Below are 21034 nucleotides of genomic sequence, written 5' to 3'. Positions count from 1 at the left end.
CTCTCTCTCTCTCTCTCTCTCTCTCTCTCTCTCTCTCTCTCTCTCTCTCTCTCTTCTCTTTCTCTAACATGTCTCACCGATTCGGCTCTATTTCTCTCGAGCCGCGGGTCGATGATGGCGATACGGAATCATCGGTGGAAACGCGCATGCGACCTACGACCTAGCCATCTCTAACGAGCGCCTCCCACTGTCACGGATCAATACCCAAGTAGGGCACCACCAGCGGTTTATACGTGTTCTCTCTCCTTCTCTCTTTCCACGTCTCGTCTTGTACGATCTTGTGTCTCGTATAGTCTCGTCTTGTCTTTCGTCTTCATACAGAACATGGTGTACCTAATAATGTGCATAGACACGTTGATACACCGTGACCCTCGTGATATATAGCGCAACACCCGGGAGACACACAAGTGGGACATCTCCTTAATTTGGTGCAACTTCCACCAAATACTCTGGATCACGTTTAAAACAATTATCGATATTCGATAACGGTATTAAGAGAATGTTAAACCGATAAACGTGCACTTGACACTAGCCAAGTTTATTCTTATTTTATGTATAAAAAAATATATAATTAGATAAAATCTTTATATACCCGATATGATGAATAATTCACTTTGTAATGTTTACCATGTGTTGTGTAATTCCGTATTACCGAACAAACTTTATTTCATTGATATAAGTGATTTAACTTCCAAATTGACAAATCGTATCGTGCGGCTAATCTTTTATCAAACCGGGTTGATGCTTATCAAGTTTATCTCTAATTGCCGCCCGATATCCTCAATAGATAACGAAAGCTCCAAATAGCCGTCTTATAATAATAATGTAGGAAAAATTTATTAACGTTGATTATTTTAAGATGCATTTCAAAATTTGTCGTTTCCAGCAACTCTTTATAACTTATGTAATACAAGACAAAATATGCTCTGCAAAATATTATAAAATTTTACAAATATTTAGACGCAATTATGTTCTATATTTTACAAGAATTTCTGTAGTTTATTAAAAATAATTGTAACCACATGTAAATTAATAATTTAAACAAATTAATTGTAAATAAAAATAAATTTAAAATGTAATAAGTTACAAACGGCAATATATCCATCTTAGAAGTCTAAAGAAAGAAGGCAAACAAGTCATACTCTTTTACTTTATATCGATCGACGCATAAATGTAGGTACACCTAAACCGGATTCTCAGAGGCTCCGATTATAATACGAAATATACATTTAAAAATAGCCTCGCTTTACAAATACTCTATACTTTGCTAATGTAAGTCTCACGTTAGCGGTGCAAGATCGAACACGACGCATTAATTTCCTGACAAAATGAAGATATCTTTATAAGATCAACGATCATCACGCACGTGCTACGTTGAACCTATATTTCACCCACGACAAAGCTGAAAACCGATTTCATAAACGAAGCAGAGTTAAATTATTTATGAGAAAGATACGTGCGCGCGCGCGCGTATTTTATTACTATCGGTATTATTCAGCTCGCATCGGTCGTGACACAACGTGAATAATTTAGGGGCCTGACCAAACTCTCTCTCAGTGTTCTCAAAAACTAATAGACATCGCTGCCTATGACAGAAAAACATCATAATTAATATTGTAAATGGGAGGAAAATTTCCAACCTAGTAATCCAATTGATTGAAAGTTTAAATATTTATTAATATATCTTTGCATATAGATATGTATATTAGATATCTAGTAGGTAAAGCATTGTTGTGGATATCAAATAATTATGATGCACGATTACTTTTCCAAGGAAGATGCAGTAATATAAAGGCATTACTTGGAGAATTTCTGTTAGAACTTCTCTTTGAGAAACAAAGTTAACAATTAAGACGATCAAAGTCATAAGCTATGTGTCGTATAATTTAATATGTGTGTTGTATTTACATGTCGAATTACTAGACACAGTCTAGCGAGACTTTTTAACATCTGTATCTTAAAGAATTTGAATAACAGTTATTTTTTCGGTTTTCAATTTTCATTTGTCGGCGAAAAGCGCGCGCTTCTCTGCGCCTACAGTCATTGATTGACTGACTGACTGGTCGTCTAACTGTGTGTGACATCCTCACGCATTTACTCATTCTTGTAATCGCCAAAAGAAGAGATCTATGCGTGTGACGTCATCACGTGTCTTCAGACCTACAGGGAACATTTGTCGCGCGCTCTGCTAGGCGAATATTTCCCGTAGGTATAAAGCCACGCGATGTGGATGAACCGTTTGTTTCAGATGATCGATATTCGGCCACTATCGCCGTTCGGGGACGCGAACACCACGTTGCCATGCAACGGCTGGCTGGCTGACTGACTGACTGACTGACTGGCTGGCTGGCTGGTCGTCTGACTGTGTGTGGCCTTGCACGCACCCTCACGCATTACTCACTCTTGCAACCGCCACGAGAAGAGATCTATGCGTGTGACGTCACGCAGAGTGCGTGGCACAGGACGTTTTACGAATTGGGTCAAGAGGGAGAGATTGGTCATTTAACTCGAGCACGCCACATGCCCCCCTGTATGCATCAAATATGATTTGTCGGACAAGTCGATTTTTCTCATCTCAGATGCATCTATTTGCAAACTTTCGCGGATATTATGTAAGGAATAATCACAATCGATATTTTCGTAACGCTAAATATACTGCACATATAACAAGAGTTTCATGATATTTTAATGGTTTCAATTCATTCGGTAAAGTGTTCGATTTAATTTTAAAATTCGGTATGTATGAACACAACGAAACTTTTAATTTTGATCATAACAAATTTCAATTTTTGTTGTATTTTATTATATTTCTCCTCTTGTGAGTATTTAAGTATTTCGAACAGAATATATATTTCTTATACATCAATCTTATATGCAATATCCATCTTTCTCTCTCTCTCTCTCTCATTCTTAAAATTCAATTTCCACGAAACAAGTCTCGTATATCTTGAAACAAATAGCGAATAATTTAAAATAATACATCTAGCAATTAGAAGCACGGAATTAGTGTTACGCAGAAAGTAAATATAACGTGCAGTTTTGAATAAATTAAAAACACGAACATTCTCAAGTATGTGTCATTATTTATTTCTGTTACTTTAATTCAATTTTATGTAATACCGTTCAATTAAAAAATTCAAGAGACTTCAAGAGAAAAATCACTTGTTAATCTCTCGATTGCTATCTACAAAAAATTCGCATCGTTTACCTTGAAGAAATTGAATCGCGTGACTTGCTGAAGCGCGTTTTATCGATCATGTCCTCGCGATTTACGGATCGTCGGTGCATATATTTGCTGAAAATGTGTAATTAAAAACTTTAACGAATTTTAACGAGAGTACATATGAAGTAACGGAACGAAATGTTGATTATCGCGAATAACATTTGCATTGAGCGGTTTCGAGTCTGAGGAAGTAAACAGATACGATCGTGTACGGAAAACACATTCTGTAACTGTTTAACGATAGTTGATGAACTTTATAAAAAAAAAAAGTGCAAACAAACTCTTAGTCAGTTGAGGTTTCCGATCAATTTACGTAATACTCCCACACGTAAAATAAACGAGGAATGTTTATATAATTCTTTGATATGGCTTCCTTGAAAGGAAAAATACTTTGTAAAACTGTATGTATAATATTTTCATAATAAAACGTAATAATCAAGGGAAAATATGTAAAATTTTTTAATTATTTTTATATTATTATATAAAAATACGTATAACTATTAATATATATCACTGATATATCTTATGTCATTTTGATAAAACATTGTGATATAAATATTAAATAATTATTAATTGCAAAATTATGTATAATTAACGAGCATTGTACAAAGCAGATACATAATTATTAGAGCTAAAAAACCTCAACTATATCAAGAAAGAGTCCGAGAGTCCAAGTCAACTGTCAAAGTTTTACACGGGATTACTTGTGACAAATGAATAATTAAAGAGTCAACTGCAGACGCGTATTCATCTATCTTGCAAGAGAATGTATCTTGGGTGCTGGACAAGTTCCGAATGTTTCCGCTTTAATTATATATCTCTCATTCCATGCCTAGTACCTATTTACGGGAAGAATTGTGTCACCGCAACTGTGTTTCGCTCTCTGAGATTCAATCTCATCCTAGATTAAACTTCGCGAACTCATTTTTTCAATTACCGCAATCCAATTATTCCACTGTCTGGTCGAGCCGCGTAAATGACTCATGGATTATTCAATACGTGTTACGAAATGGACCTCAAGTATTCGCGAAATATTTTGTAAAACACTCACGAAATCTCAAATGAAAGGATCAAATTGATTGAAATCCATTCCGACACTTCAAAATAACAGGCAATCATTTTTTACTTGGACAATGAAAATGCGAGAATCGGCACGAGGTGTAAGTACTTTACTTTGTTTCACCGTCTCCGCGATATTTATAGTACAAATTGAATTCATCGAGATTACATCCCTGTTAAAGTATGAACAAACTTTGAAAATCCGTTTCTATCGATAGTCTCATCGGTGATGCTGCGCGACGTGGTGCGGCGAGCGCGGGTCGAGATTCTGTGATTAAAATTGGATTTTCGTCTATTCTCGTCCGGCCGTCCCTGAAAGTCTTTGAGACATTGAATGTATTTATGTCATAGCCGTTAGAAGACCCCCCCTCTCTCTCTCTCTCTCTCTCTCTCTCTCTCTCTCTTGCGCGCGTGCGTGCATCATCTGACGCTTTTTCACTAATGCAAACAAACGGCGCGAAACGATTGACTCATGAACAAGCGAATTCATCATTCGATTCATTAATAAATATGTATTCCTATGGATCAAACAAAAGAAAGATTAATTTAACGCAACGCGTTTCCATACACACATACGTCGTATTGTACGAGTGACATATTATAGTTTCCGTTGCTTTATAGAAAAGCGACTTTTATTAATTTCGCAACATATAATTATCCAAAAAATTATTATCGTCCTTATATGATTTTCCACAATACACGTTAATCGTGACTATACTTTACTTAACGATAAAAGATCTAGCTTAAATATATTTGGTGATTAAATATATATGTAATTAGTAATTTGTTAACACATTTCAAGAGAATGACCACGCGATTATATTTTAAATATAAAGTGCACAAATTTACATAAGAACATCAGCGTGTATACAAAAGTGCATAATTAATAAGACACGGTACACAATAAATTTATTCATTAAAATACACCATACATTCTCTTGGTCTCAAATTCCTTTACGTTAAATTAACATATGCAACGGCCTCACATGTTTCGCAAATTGCATTTTGGATTACCCTCCATATTGAGGAAATTTTGTAATTTATAACTGATCGCGTGTGCCGGCGTGTCATGGAAATTTTCGCAATACGATTTTCTCATAACAACCGACACGCTATCGAGTTAGCGCGCTTATTGACACAATCTATCTCAGAATCGACATGCGAATCGATTTTTCTTCTTTACCTTGACATTCTTATAGTGTTTTCATTTTTAATATGTCGCTGAGAGTTTATCGTCATAAACCACGCGATTGGAGAAAATTGAAACAAAATTTGACACTGGTACGCCATCCACGTTTAAAAAAATACTTCTTTGTATTAGAAAAAAATGACATAGTTTTCTTGCAAGAAAAATTCTCCTTTCAAACAATTTATTTGTCTTCCTTATGCTTGGTTTCAAGAAATAATAACATAGGTAATATGCATCATGTACAACTCTTCTCGTGACATAAGAGGAAGGAACAATCGCAATGAAATAAAATGAGTTTTCTGAGGTTGTCTACTGAATTTATTATCTAAATGGATCTACGTCAAAAAGACCGAACGTGTGTGAAGTGTAGAAAAAAAATACAACGCGTAGATGCAACGCATGCACAATACTTCCAATGAAAATTTGCTTAACTACTCATTCATAGCATGCAAAAATTTTAACTAAAACCAAAGACCAGAGATACAAATCAAACCGGACTAAAAAATTAAATCATCTAATTGAATTATAGCCAAAATTATATAGATTCGGAAAATAAATGCTTAAAATATATAAAATCATAAATTTAATTTTAACAAGCAATTCTAGCTCTTCTATACAATGTAGATTTCTCAATAAAAATTAAATCTTATTATCGTTAAATGTGTATCTTTTGTCTCTTAGGTATATATAATTACAACAACAACAAAATTTAACAAAAATATTTTTTTAACAATTGTAAAAAATATATAAAGTCGGGAAGAAAACTTAAATATTTGAACTTATAATCGAGGTGTCGGCAAAAAATATGTTTAATTTGTATTTCGATGAAAATTTTCAATTAACTGTTCATTCATCTATTGGATAGGGGGAAAGGTCGACAGTGAAGGCATGTCGATGCATACACATGCACGCAATCGCTATTTTTCTTTTTCTATACGACACCGGTACACGACCGGTTCGTGCTAGTTCATTTTAGTTTCGCGTTGAGTTTGAGATAGGAAAGAGAGAAAAGCAGAGAATCGCACACAATCTTATGGATGTAGAGAATATCAAGAAAGAACAAGAGAATAATACGTGCATCCTACATTCAAGATTCTAAGACTATATTTTATCATTTATGATAAAACAACGACTATGTATTATAATGCTACAACAAATTAAATTTTTCGATTTAGTTGAAAAGGTTCTATCTATTACTATAAACTATCTATTACAAAGAAAATTGAGAGATAAGAGAAATACTTTAAAAGTTTTGAAATAATTTGAATTAAATGTATCCTTTTAAATAAGCACAAAGAGAGTATTTGTTTAATAAATACAGAAAGAGAACAGAAGCAATTTTTATGAGCAATTTCCTTAGTAAAATTTATTAACACAAAAATTTCAATTTTCTGTTCGAAAAAAAATGAAAGTTTCCTGAAAGAATCTTTTTCAATTAGAGATTATATCTTTGTATTAATATAATGTTCAAAATTGACAACCAGATTTCAACGACTATTGAAAGTATAATACCGTTTTAAACAACTCAACATACTGAGATCATAAAAAAATTTTTCACATTAAATGTCTATTAAGTAAATTTAAGAAAGCATCTTAATTCATTCTCAATAGATACGATATGCTTTCGTAGTTGATGAAATCGATATATTTGATCGAACACCACATTCAAATTTGTGTGAAAGTTCATAGTTTGATAAGTTCGATAAGTTCCACTTCAGACGTAATAGGACGCAAAGTTCTTATGACAAGCCGCTTTTGTGTTACCGTAAAAATTTTTTTATATCTCTTTTTAAGTTAATATCCCTAATATAATATTATTCAAATTCGTCAAATTGTATCAATTTAGTGATACAGAATTTTTATAGAGTTGCAGTGGATACTAAAAAATTTTTATTCTATTTCCAGATACATTTTCCTAATAACTTCTCTGATCTAATAAAGACATTCGTCATTTCAAAAGAGCTACAATTTAAGAACTTGAAACCGAAGTTTCCGCGCGAGGATACAATTAAATCCAATGGATCGCAATTGGATTAACAGACTTTGAATAAAGAGATCATTTTAATCTGCCTTTAATTTGAACTTTATTCCGATTTTCAGAACTAGAATAAAAATTAAAATAATTTTTAATTAACATTAACATGTGATTTAAAAAATAGACAAACTCACATTGTTTTATTAAAAATATTCAGAAACTATTGCAATGAAACGATACAAAAGTGTAACAAAATTTTGCATAATTGCTTTGTTATTCCCTATTAATGAACATCGGAATCGTTAAACCAGGTGTATAAAGATTGTCAATTGTCGTCACGGACTCATTTAAGATTGTAAACATTTTCTAACTTATATTCAGGATAGCGTAAAATTTTATTGCAAAATTTCCGGAAGCATCACTTTAATTTAGATACTTCATCAGACAGATCTTAAATGAATCATCATATGTACATGCACACACGTGCGTACGTACACACATACATACATATATGTATATGTGTGTGTAAATATACATATGTATAATTTATGTTATTGAAGTATGTAAAAAAAAGCAAACGAATAGATAAAACTGAGGCTATATCAAATAAAAATAGCAAACTCACGCCTCAAAGACAACATATTGATTAAATAAAAATCTTTTTACTAATGATTAGATCATTAGAGTGTGAGAGAATTAACAGAAAAAACTGAAAAAGGAATTCGCACTTACGAGTCACATAATCAACTTCCCACTTGATTCCGATCATTTTGAACTATTTCTACCGAGATTCCTACGTTAAACCAAGAATCTTTCTTTTTTTATAAATTACATTTGTTTTTCAAGCTCATTCTATCTTCCTAAAACGTACATTTCAAGCAGCCACGTGTGAAATCTTTTACCAAAATAACATTTCATTAGTTCAAAAATAAATGTAATAAGGTAAAGAGCCAAGCGGAAGAGAAAGAAAATACAAGAGACCTTCCAATTTAGTATCGAGCATTTTATTTCCAGATAGGACTTGCGCTCTGAACTGACGGCCCTTAAATATACCATGGATATCGATCCAACCGATGGTCGAGTTTCGTTCCAGTTGAAAGCTGGTGTGCTATTCTGAGAATGTTACTCGGAAATAGCGACCGAATCATCGCCGTTATTATCAAAGCGAAATGAAGCAAATTAAAACAAATAAAATTAAGACGAAAGTTAAATATCATATTCACTCATTGAAAGCAAATATTTTTCTATCTGATACAAGGTCAATATCGGAAATCAGTAGATATTAATTATTCATCGATGAAGCGAAGAAATGTGAAAAAGTGAAACGAAGTGGTGACGTTACAACATCAACAATGAAAACGAGACAGATTTACAGCCGAAATTCGAAGAAAAATCCACTCTTGTCTCGTCGCGATCGATTCCCTTCGACTATGAGTGGCAACAACAATTGCCATGCGTGTTGTGTGCGGAGAAGTTTCGCCGGCACGTGATGTCGATCGAAATGTCAGGTAAATTGCAGGTGAATCAACGAATAGATGTTCCAGATACAATCGTGCCGTAATTTTGGCAATGGCCAGGAAATGCCACAGGAAAGACACGCCGAGATCGTTCACAGTTGAATGAGAGAGAGAGAGAGAGAGAGAGAAATAAATAAAAATAAGATACATCCTAGCAAAAAAATATTAAATTTCATGTGTGCGTGTAATTAAATTTTTTAATAAATTAAATGTCGGAAAGCAAGCTTTCTCTAATATCGTAACTGATCATAACCGATTAAATCTACAAGACTTGCACAAATCCTGTACATCCAAGGGTTAAGCATTCAACGGTCGAAGCAAACACCGGATAGTCACTGAAATCCTGAACGATCCGGATAATACCGGATGCCTGGCAAGGCTATCCAGAAAACCACCTATCTGCTGTCCATCTTCACACACTTGTTTTCACAACTCTTTCGTCTCTGTCCTACACTCTAATCAGAGTTTTAATTCATAAAATATACACCGCTACCACATTATTGATTTATTTCTTCGAATTTAATGAGCGATAGTTGAATAATATTTCTCTACCTTTTATTTAGTGTCAAAATACGAATTATGTCATCCTTTTTACGATATGCTTTCCAGCGCACAGAATTAATTATGTCATTCGTACGCTATTAATGATAATATTGTTCCAAGGGTCATTGTATTCATCTTGCAAGGTAGTAAACTACCTGACAATAGACATAGGAAAAAAAAATATCATTTAAAGAAATCCAATGAAACGTGTCAACCTCTTTATTACTACGCTTATTACTGTAATGCACACGTAATAGATAACGTCAAATAAAAAGTAAATGATTCTGACATTGCGGAAGAATGATAAGAGATGCTCGCCACCTCGACGCTAAGATATGGATGAATTCGTACAATTCAAACACAATATAGCAGTTTAATTCTGTTTGGCAAGAAATTATGTCAATAAGAGTAATTTATGTATACACCAAAACACAGTATAATATTTGTGGCATAAATTCATCATAAAAAACTATTAAAATTTACATTCATAATTTGCCAAAAAATATAAATAAAAATAGTGTTTCTCAGAAACTCAAGAAATGCTGGATTCTAACTAAATATATAGTAGAAAACTACGGTGATACTTAAACACTTAGTAAAGCAATAACTCTGTTCAAAGAGAAAAACATTTTTACTAGCGATCGAATTTTTGTTACAAGACGTTTAGAGGGTAAACCTTAACCTACAAATAGAAATTTATAGAAATATATAGAATTTTTAAATTCTTACAAAAATTAATTTAATCTATTTACAGGTTTTGAAAATGCATAAAAAGGTCAAAGAGATTAAATCATTTCGTGTAAATACAGTAAGAATGCAACTTGATCACGGAAACGCGCGATCGATACGTAACACCGATGATGTTTTGACGAATGCTAAACATTATTGGCGATTCAATGTCGCGCAGCACCGTGAGATACGTCACTCACGCGTGAATGACTATGACGACGGCGACAACGATGACGGACGGTGATAGTAAATAATCGAAAGGTAAAAGTTGGGTCAAGAAAATTCAACGAATAGAAAACATCATTAAGGGTCATTTAAAAGAATCGATTTTTTCAATTGAATATATATAAGCTCCGATATTGTTTTATTAAAGCCTATAGAAGAAAAAAGAAAAAAAATTATATTTAATTCACATCCTGACACATCATCGTATCTCAAGCACTGCCGGCACTGAGATAGTAACACGAAATTAAGTAATATTATTGACAGAAATGAAATCAGCCTTCTCAACATCGAGACAACCGAGTCTCTCTTTTACGAAACGTTTGAAAGATTTAAAAGAGATTGATAAAACTTTTCAAGCCGGAAGTCACAATTAGATTTTCTATTTAGCCCGTATAGATCTGGACATGATCACACCGGAAAATCGTAATGAAGTAACCATTGAAACAGAAAATTAGTAGAAAATATCGTTGAGGGATGGCAAAGACAGGGGAAGGAACAGAAGGAATGGTGGAGCTTACAGAATCGAGGGCGTGTCGCATGTGTCCCTCGAGATTACTTGTTTCGACCACCAGTAGAATTACTATCGTCATTTGTATTTGTATTTTTAAAGCAGAAATGTGACAAATGAAAAGTACAAAAGATCTAGAATCTAAATAACCAAAGCAATTAAATCATTTCTGAATTCAGAGCTAATTCGCTAATTTAGGCTGCGTTCAGAAGTATCACCCGAATGCCCTCGTGTATCACCTTATCCTTGTTTAACATCGAATGAACAACAAGAATAAGATGATACTCGGGAAAACCAGAGTGATATTTCCGAACGTAGCCTTACTGTACGGATCTAACCTCACTTATGAACCATTCAAAAACTAGATATACCAGAAACAGCTCAACTGCACAATTTTACGAAGTATGTCGAAGACAGTCATTAATGTGTTACTTAAAGATGATAGCGTTGTCATATGATAACAATATATAATATATCACATATGTAGTACAGCATATTTATAAACATTATAACATTATCAAAAAATTAGATCATTTTAATTCAGATTCGGTAAATCGGAAATTACGGGGAGTATTTTGTATATAGGTACAGAATACATTTAAAAACGCGAGCCTATACACAGATCGTGAAACAATCATCTTAATTTCGATTAGATATTATCAACTGTATCTGTTGAACGTGCGATTCCTCCATTTCCCGAGGAGCTTACGTGCAGCACGGGTTCGCAGCGATTGAACTTTAGTGCGGCTCTAAAAATAACGGTCACCGTCGATCCATCCTTCCGCTACTGCCACGACGACGACGCGCATAATTAATCGATCGGTCCGTCTTCGAGGAGTACTTCCGAGAATAAAACAACGACCGACAATGCTTACTGAATTCATCGATCTCGTCTTCACCGATCATCGTCGGAGATCACTGATATGGGACACCCCACCGGCGGCGGGACGTGAAGATAAGAGTTTTCCACGAAGAGAGGCGATTTTCCTACCCACAGCGAATGAGCTTGCGTGCGGAGCAATCTGCGCAGAAGCGCGCCGAGAAAATCACTAAGCGCATATTTGCATCGGACGGAACGATCGGAGTAAAATCTCCATCGAGCTTATACGGATCGGACGATTCTATCGTGCTAATCGCCACTGAATTCTCGCGACTGCGATGTGCCGAGTATCTTCCGGAAGAAACTTGTTTTATAACGAAGTCCGAAGAACTTCCCTCGGATGAAAATAAGCACTTCCGAAGAACTTGAAAATCCTTTGAAGATGTCTCGACGATTGATAATGTCTCTTCTAATTCCCCAACGAGTTCTCATCTGTCATTCGTTTAGTGGAGCACGAGGCAAGCGTCGACGATCGCACATTGACATTTAGATAAGCGGCCAAGTGTCCACACAATTCTGTCGAGAAAAACGATGTATGAAGGAAACGATTAGTTTTAAACAACGGAACGGGGAACAAAATCCATGATACAAGCACAAAGTGTCGTAAAACTCTACCATATTCCACGAAGTGGAATTCGCAAGAGTTAACGAACGAGAGGAAGGCGAGACACACAAAGGGAGAAGTCATGCGCGAGACAGAAATGAAAAGGGGAGAGGAGAACGAGGAAGTTTTCGAATAAGAAGTTGGAGAATCCTCACTTTTTCTTAGTAGAGGCACTAAAAGGAACAGATCAGCGAGAAGTTTGACGAAAACTTAAGGAAAAAAGAAAGAGGGATCAAAGGAGAGAAAATGACAAAAAGAAAAAAAGAGGTGGAAAAGGAACTAAGCTGTCAAATAGGTACTTCGATCTAGGGGAAAAACAGAAGAACCAGAGAGAAAGAGAGTGGAATATAAGGAGAGGCTTCGAAAACGTCCCTCTCTCTCTCACTCGCACGCGCCCGCGCGCGCGCGTTCATTTCTGTCTCACATATATTCACCCTCTGGAAATGTATACGTTCAATTTTTCAAAACTAAGTCTAATTCACTGATAATGCAGCTACAGGAGAAGAAATTTGCGGGACGTGTGTGTCACCGCAAATATCACTATCCCTCGGTACAGCTCGACCTGTCATTCGAATCAGCTGCGCTTGACTGACAGATACCATCCTATCTTCTTTCTGTAAATTTCATTCTCCGTTCTCCGCCGTATGAGTCTGACGGCTCATTCTATCTACGGCCTCGGAAAACGGTTCATTTCTCAAAAAGCGCCTTGCGATGATCATTTGTTCTTTTTCACACATACACAAACACAGAGCACATACACACGCTCTCTCTCTCTCTCTCTCTCTCTCTCTCTCTCTCTTTCTCTCTCGCTCGCTCTCACTCTCCCTTCCTCTCTTTTGCGCTATTCGTCGACCAAGCTCTAAGGACAAACCTTGTCATCCATGGCTGCGGCGAACGGTGTTCTGTGAAAGATAGAGGATTAGCAGCGCGACTTCGGGTGGACCAGAGACTGACTGGCGTTTCGTGTCGTCGAGGACCGCCGGCATCATCGACCCGTATTCCCCACTGCTGCACACCTACCCCCGCCGTGCTGTCGCCTCCCTACTCTTTCCGCTTCTATGCCCGCCCTCCTCTGTTACCAACGGTGTTCATCCCGCACGTCATGACCCGTCTTACTTCTCTCTCTCTCTCTCTCTCTTTCTCTCACCCTTTTCCTTCTCCTCCTCTCTCTTTCGCCCTGCTAGGATCTACACGCGCGTCTAGGGAAAATTCCCTCGTTCCCTCCGTGAATTCCGTACGTGAAATTAAGCAAAGTTTGAAGAACTGGATTAATTGAAAAATCCTATACTCTCTCTCTCGTGACATAATTTCTTTACCGTTATTGGTACATGGAAAAAAAAAATATCATATGCCAACTGTCGGGTCTTCATCGATCTGACAAATATACGAATCTTTTTCCAACTATTCAATGCAAACTGAATTAAATTATATAACGACAGTTAAATATTTTCTGAACAAAATTATTTTGTAAAAAGAGAAAGATATAAAAATCTTGCCCGTCTCTTCATTCCTTTCGTCCGATAACCATAGTAAACTCTATTTGTCGAGCGAAACGAATGATGAGGAACAATTCGATTGTAGATCTTTATCAATCAGAAAAAGTTGGACGATAACTGCAGCGTGCAGGAAGTAACAAATATCCATCCCAATTAGCAATTTACCTAGGACCTAGTATGCGTCCGCCACCCAATGGGGCTTGCCAGCCCCGCGACTCTCTTGCGAGCACCCCTCGGCCCCCTACTTGCCTCGTACCCCTCGTGCTCCGCTGTGCTCCGCTCTGCGGTCGTAACAACACCCGTTCGCCGGCAAACCCGATTGCGCGCGCAACTCGTTCACCAACAGCTCTTCGTTACGATGCTACCGCCGCCGCGTAACGTCCGTCGTCGGTCCGCGCCCCCGAAACGACAGAGCGCAAGCTCCCTTTGGCCGGTGGTTCTCATTCACGTATCGACGTAAAAAATTCCAAATATTCGATGGAAAGAGTGAAAATGGATTCGGTCAAAATTACGCATACAATTACTGATAAAAGCCGATTACGATGCATAAATATGATGATGTAGGAAAAAAAAGGGAAAGAGATGATCATCTCGGAGCTTCTCATCCTCGAACAAAAGATTAATGTAGGGATATCGAAAAGTATTAATTTTTATTTAAAAAAAAATGATAATGGGCTTTATCAAAATTATCAGGAGAGTACCGTAAGATGAAGAGAGGAACTCTTGGATGGATATTTATTTGGCAGACTTTGAAGGATCGCTCCCTAGAGAAATTTTACCAGAAGAATAAGGTCTTAACTGACGTAAATTAACTGCATTCGAAAACAAGAGAAGGTAATTTAAATGATGATTGAACGCTTCGTATTGATTAATGATAATCTTGCGGTATTATGAATAAGATGAATGGCGACGACAAATAAGCCATGTCTAACATACAGTTGCACTGATAAAATTTATTTAACTGCCCAGATGAATATACGCTATTATTAAAAATTACAAACATAAAGAAAGATAGAAATATTATTTTTGTTATTTATGATAACAAAGTTAAATGTTAAAGGGAAATGAGCTCGTTTTGTAACGTTTAAAGAGAACTGAAGTAATCCGCTTTGTCAAAGCTTCTCAGAAAAAATTTTTGTTAAGTTTGATCTACTTTTTGTCGGGTTAATCTTTAATGTAAATAATTAGAAATAAAACATAATTTAAAGATATATTAAACTTGAACAAGACGATCGCAATTCTTTTCTTCAATGTAGAATTGGTATGTACTTTTATTCATAGTAAAATTTATAAAAAATAAATTCAAAATTTTATATGCTCTTTCTTCTAACGCTGAAAAGCTTAAGCCAAGATCATTTCTTTGATTAATACAGATGCGAGCGCGATTTTTCTCTTAATAAAATACATTGCTTTGTATTTTGGCGATGCATAGTAAATAAATAATTCAAATATAAGCCCGTCTTATTCGTTGCAGTAAATGGAAATAAATCAAAATTTCTAAACATTAAAATGTATCTTTGTAATGTTAATAATAATATCCAATATTCCAGAAGACACATATTCAGCATTCCAGCAGTATTAAAATAAATAAAACAATCATTTTTCACATTTATAGAATATGTATTAAAAAAATGATTCTTATTTATTTTAATATTTCTATCTTAAACTTAAATATATACTGTATCGATGTATCTCCATTCTTTCAAAATTTCACACACACGCGGTGTCAACAATGTCTGCGTGAGTGCTCCGAAGTTAAGAATTTGACAGCTCGCACGTGCAAGTTTTCGCCGTCCGGGTCCTCATTGGTCGGAGGAGGCGATTACCGAGTGCTCGAACGAGAATCGTTCTCCGACAAGTTGAGAATCATCGAGGGCCGCGCGATCTGTGCTACTGGGCTACGCGTCCGCGTCAGACGGGCGCTTTGCCCGACCGACCGACCGACCGACCAACTCTACTGCTGCTCATCCCGCGTTGCCCGTCTCTTTCTTTCCCGCTCATTTCGTGCGTCTCTTGTCGCTCTTCTCGCAATACGCATTACGTTATCGGCCAAGTTTCAACTTCCGAGGTTTTGTATTTCCGCCTTTATTCAGGACATCGCGTTCGCGTGGAGAGAACGGGAAAAGGAAGAGTTCTCCTCCTCTACTTTCTTCACATCGAACCTTAAAAAGTATACCACAAATCCCCAGACAAAGAATCCATACAAGTTCACGGATCATGTTAAGAATATATGTATAGTACTTTACAATATAGCGAGTGCATAAGGATTATTTCAGAATCTTTCTTCAGTAAAAATATCGAGACACCGATTGCTTTTCTCAACAGGTTTTGTAGAGCTAGCAATTTTAACGTCACACACCATTTATGTAATAAAATATGCTTTAAAAAGAAAATGCTTATATAAAGAGAGGAGAAAATCGAAAAACTGATAAATTATTATATCTTTTCAGACAAAATTGCAAACAGATTTTTCTTCTGAAAACAGAAGCTATTTGCTATTGTCTTATTAACAATTACGAATTTTATTATTCGGCACGTGCAAAAATATTAATGAAACAATAAAATCAAATAAAAATAATGATTCTTGACATTTCAAATAACAAAATAAAATGGAAAAAAGGGCACATAGAAATCAATTGAATATTTGTGATATTTTATTATTTGATAAATACCAATATAAATTGATCCTCAATCCCTCAACATTCATTCAAATAAATTTAATTTTTGTTAATTTATTAAACATTCACAAAGGTTCAATTTTGTACACTACAAATATCGCTAATGTTTATGCACTTCTTATCGCTACAACTTGTAGAGAAAAGGATAAACGATAATTGGCAGCGATTATTTGTTAAATGGTAACGCCAAGTCGCTTCCAGACGTCGTGTCTTTGTGATGAGTCATCTCATTACTTGAATTACCGAGTAATTACCTCCGTCATCGCCGTCAGCCGTGGATCTATTACGATATAGAAATCCACAAGCCTGTAGAGTGCGAAATGAATTTAACGAGCGTGTTAATAAATGATCGAGAGAAAAAACATAAATTATTTAAATAAAGTTAAATTATTTAAATCAAATTTTTTTTAGTAACTTTTCATGAATAAATTTCATACGTATATTCGATAGTGGTTTTTAAGCTTCTCTCGCATCTTAAGCTACGTTCGTTAAAAACATGAACCACAAATGTAATTGCTCTGTCGCAGTGTTTTCAAAAGTTTGACCGTTCGACAAGTTGCTAAAAAATATCGATCATATATATATTTATGATAGGAAGCGCCAGAGCTTTGCAGTTTTTTTTTTCTGTTTTAATTGTAAGAGGATCGTAGCTTTTAAAACTTGTAAAATGGACCGCGCGCATTCGATGTGTCCATCGATTTACGCTCAGGGTTTTTAGTCTCCTCACCGACGAAGAGTCATCGTATACATAGGTCACGGGTTGTCTCGTAAATAAAAAATGAAATGGAGAGGAATAAAATCACGATCGACCTAGAAAAGGAAAAAAAGGGAGACTATATGCTGCGAAAAGAAAGCTCGGCCAGCGGAAAGAACAGAAAATGAACGGGAGAGATAGGACAAAAAAAATTGCCGCGTGACATTATGAAGGCGTTCGATTGTCAATAATCCGATAGCGAGCTTCCCGAGTCAAAGGGCTAACGTTCGCCTCGTTCACATCACCCAACACGAAATGATTCGTATATAAGTACTATTATCCGCGTATTAAACGTGCGATAATAACAATACACAACAAGTAACATTTGACAAGAGAGATAACAAATAAAATCGAAATATCTTCAACGCTCGGAATGAGAATATTTACGCGAGTCAATCTATAAAATAAAAGATAAAATGCAAAAATGAATATCAATAGATGTAACATCTTTTTTCTGTAACTGACAGTTCGCAGAACACAAATATTACTTTTATATAAAAATATTGATATGATAACTGGTTGCGCGAATTGAAAGAATGGAAATTGGTATTTTGATGTAAACGGTCAACGGAGTCAATAATTTAATTCCATATATGCACCATCCTTACTCTCTTAAAAGCACATTGCAAATTTAATTAAAATTTCAACGTAACCTTCTCTAAATGTCAAAATTCGTTTCTCCTGCGATTATCTATAATCTATTATATCGATAATAATCTCGGAGTAAAGTATAGAGGGGAATAACTACACATTTATTTGTATCATTTGTCAAAGGGGGAAATCTCGACACGTGTCATCGTCTCGATCAATGTAGAAATTAATGCGGACAAAAACATGTTTGAAATCTCAATCTCCGGTTTTCTGGAGCAAGCAGATTTTTCGAAGCTTTACGATGACTATTTATAAACAACTGACGAAAACCTAAGACACGCGCGTCGTGATGTAATCAAAATGACGAGCGATAACGATAACAGTCTAATATTGCGTCAATGAGATTCTGCATCGTTGGTGTCAATGGTGCTAGACATTCAACCTCGTACTTGCACGCGCCTCATCTATTCCTCTTTCTACTCCCCTAACACCACACACACACACATTCTTTCTCTCTACTACTCGGCTTCGTTACAGAAAACAATAAGATACAATAATAGGCGATAACTCATGCTAAATGGTATAAATTATCACGTTCAAGTATAACATCGCAAAATTGACATTCCAATTCGGAGAATATAATAATGTTAGAAATCTCGCTACAAATTGCAATTTGTCACTAATAAAATTACAAGTAATTGTTCTAGACATAGAGATATTAGAGAGCTCGTCAGATACTGTGTCGTTCTCTAGTCACGATAGCATTATACAAATCATTCGTGAACTAAAGTTTAGCGCGTGAATGTGTAATTTTAAAAAGTAAAAAAAAATGAAAAATTTACTTACACATTAATTATATAATCCGATATTTTTTATTGCTTACTTTGGTTTTACACTGCATGTTTCTGCATTAATAATAATTTTTTTTGTTAAATGATTTAGGGATAAATATCGGTTCTTCATAAGGACAATCTGATCGAAATGGACAAGACCAATGAAAAGTATTCGTTGCGATTCCAATAAGGTAAAACTCGACTACCGATAGCCGATGATATCCGGATGTGGTTGATCGTCCGCGTATATTATCGCAGTAGTCACAATTACGTTGACGTCGACTTCGTATCAATTAGATAGCGTGATTTATCGCACCTTAAATTGCTCGTCACTTGATTGTGAATTGAAGACATCGAAGAATAAAAGACAAAAAATAACGAGAATGATTTAGCGACCTAATTAAATTCTCACAGTCGTGTGTTAACTATCCGCCAATTACGAGATTCACACGATTTCATTTACGATCGAAGTATATAAATCAAGTTTTTTTTTATACTTCGATGGAATAAGTAAATTGTATGTTTCTTTGGAAACAGTACATTCCAATAAAAGGTACCATCATTATTTACAGTCTTATTAATATCATTAATATCAACGGAATTTCGCAATTACACGCGGCTCGTATGCATATAGGTTCACTGTCAGTGTTAATTTGCAAAGTTGCGCGAAATTTGGGCACGTTCCATATTATACATTCGAGAGAGACACGCGCGAGAAGCGCACGTTCTCGCCGATGCATGCGACGTACGATGAGGAAATCGCTCTCGTGTGCGCGGCGGCGAGCGCCAGGTTTATCTCGCTCTCTCGTTTATCCTCCTTCAAGTCAGCCTCCAAGGAGACTTTCGGTCCAGGCACCGGGACGGTGTTGATCGAGCGGCCACCACGTCCGCGCCGAGCGATTCGTGATGACGTTACGCAATCGCCCGCGCCGCCTGGCCTTGCGCCAATCTCACGTATCACGCACTCTAACTACACACTCTTCTCTTCTCTCGTAGAACTCTACCGGAACGGAAAGAGGACACGAGAAGAGATGGGACAGAGAGACGAGCGTATGTGCGCGGACATAGGTAGATATGTATGTAGAGACAACTCTCGCGTCACTGTATATATACGTCTGCACCGTGATATATTTCGATAACTGACCCATCCGATCGGCTGCCAGTTTACGGCTTTTAATTCAATTTCCTTCGCGCGTCACTCGTATATCGCGAAGTAAACTGCGAAAGCTCGCGATCTTCGATACGCGGAATGAGACGTCATTCGGAGAGAGACACGAGCGCAAGTTTTTGCAATAAATAAAAAACATGTATACATCTCGAGGGAAAACGTCTTCCTTACTGTTTACTCTGAATAAATTCATGAAATAGTAATCAGAAGAAAATAAAAGAAGAATAAAATTTTTAATTTTTAATTTTCTCTCTTCTGTTCAGCTCATGAAATTTCAGTGCAGTTGCACTCTTGCAGTTGCTCGAATGGCGGAAGTCCTATTCGACTAACTGCTTTACAAATTAATGCATTTGGCTGTACAAGCGCCAGTATTAATATCGCAAAATACAGGGGAAGTATTGCGAAATTTTCACCTCGAATTAAATTATATTAACAAATATTAATGAATCTTTTTGACACACAATTATACATCTACAATAATTTGATAAATTAAAGATAAAATTTTCATGCATACATGTAAGTGTATCCTTCTTTTTTTGGTGGTAGCAAGTTTGCAATTTCAATAATAAATAAAATAGTCAAAAAATAAAATCCAAAGCAAGAATAAAAGAGACGTACAAGCAGTCTGAATTTCAACTTGTGGATACCATACATGTGCTTGAAAAATATTCTGATTCGGAAAGCGAAAGAGATATCCCGTTAAGAGACTGTTGATATTACAACACACACGCATACTTGACGTATTAAAAGAATGCGCAATCGTCATCGCGTTATGCAACTCACAAATTACTATCGTAGTGCCATCACGCGCGTAAAACTTAAACGCCGACAAGCGTCTTTTGTCGGTCGACAAGTTGTTTTTGTCGTATTCTGAAAAATAAAACGAACGCACGCATACGGTTTACGAGTCATCATGACGGCGCATCGCGACGCGAAAAAGAGACGGTGTGAACCATCGATCGCAGAAATACGTAGACCTCCGCCCACAGTTCCATATTATAATGCCTGCTGAGTGCTGAATGAGACTGGAGGATGAATTGAATTTCTAAGTTCTTCTTTTTG

The 21034-nt window shown here is 36.0% G+C and overlaps 1 protein-coding gene across 3 annotated transcripts in view; it reads right to left on the bottom strand.

The window, feature by feature from the left end:
- The window catches only part of Atpalpha (sodium/potassium-transporting ATPase subunit alpha), a 55020-nt gene that overhangs the window by 18327 nt on the left and 15659 nt on the right, over positions 1–21034 (bottom strand). Inside the window, exon 1 of one of the 3 annotated variants that reach the window (XM_018545641.1) lies at positions 13324–13401. The exons of the other annotated variants lie outside the window; for them this stretch is intronic. Coding sequence (XP_018401143.1) covers positions 13324–13335 — 12 coding nt within the window. The 5' untranslated portion in view covers positions 13336–13401. Of the gene's footprint in view, positions 1–13323; positions 13402–21034 lie in introns of those variants that run through there. 3 annotated transcript variants of the gene reach the window in all.

This window comes from Cyphomyrmex costatus, unplaced genomic scaffold (genome assembly GCF_001594065.2).
Source record: "Cyphomyrmex costatus isolate MS0001 unplaced genomic scaffold, Ccosl1.0 scaffold5, whole genome shotgun sequence".
NCBI classification, from domain to species: domain Eukaryota; kingdom Metazoa; phylum Arthropoda; class Insecta; order Hymenoptera; family Formicidae; genus Cyphomyrmex; species Cyphomyrmex costatus.
Note: the sequence above shows the minus strand (reverse complement) of the source record. Positions and strands in the feature narration are given on the sequence as shown.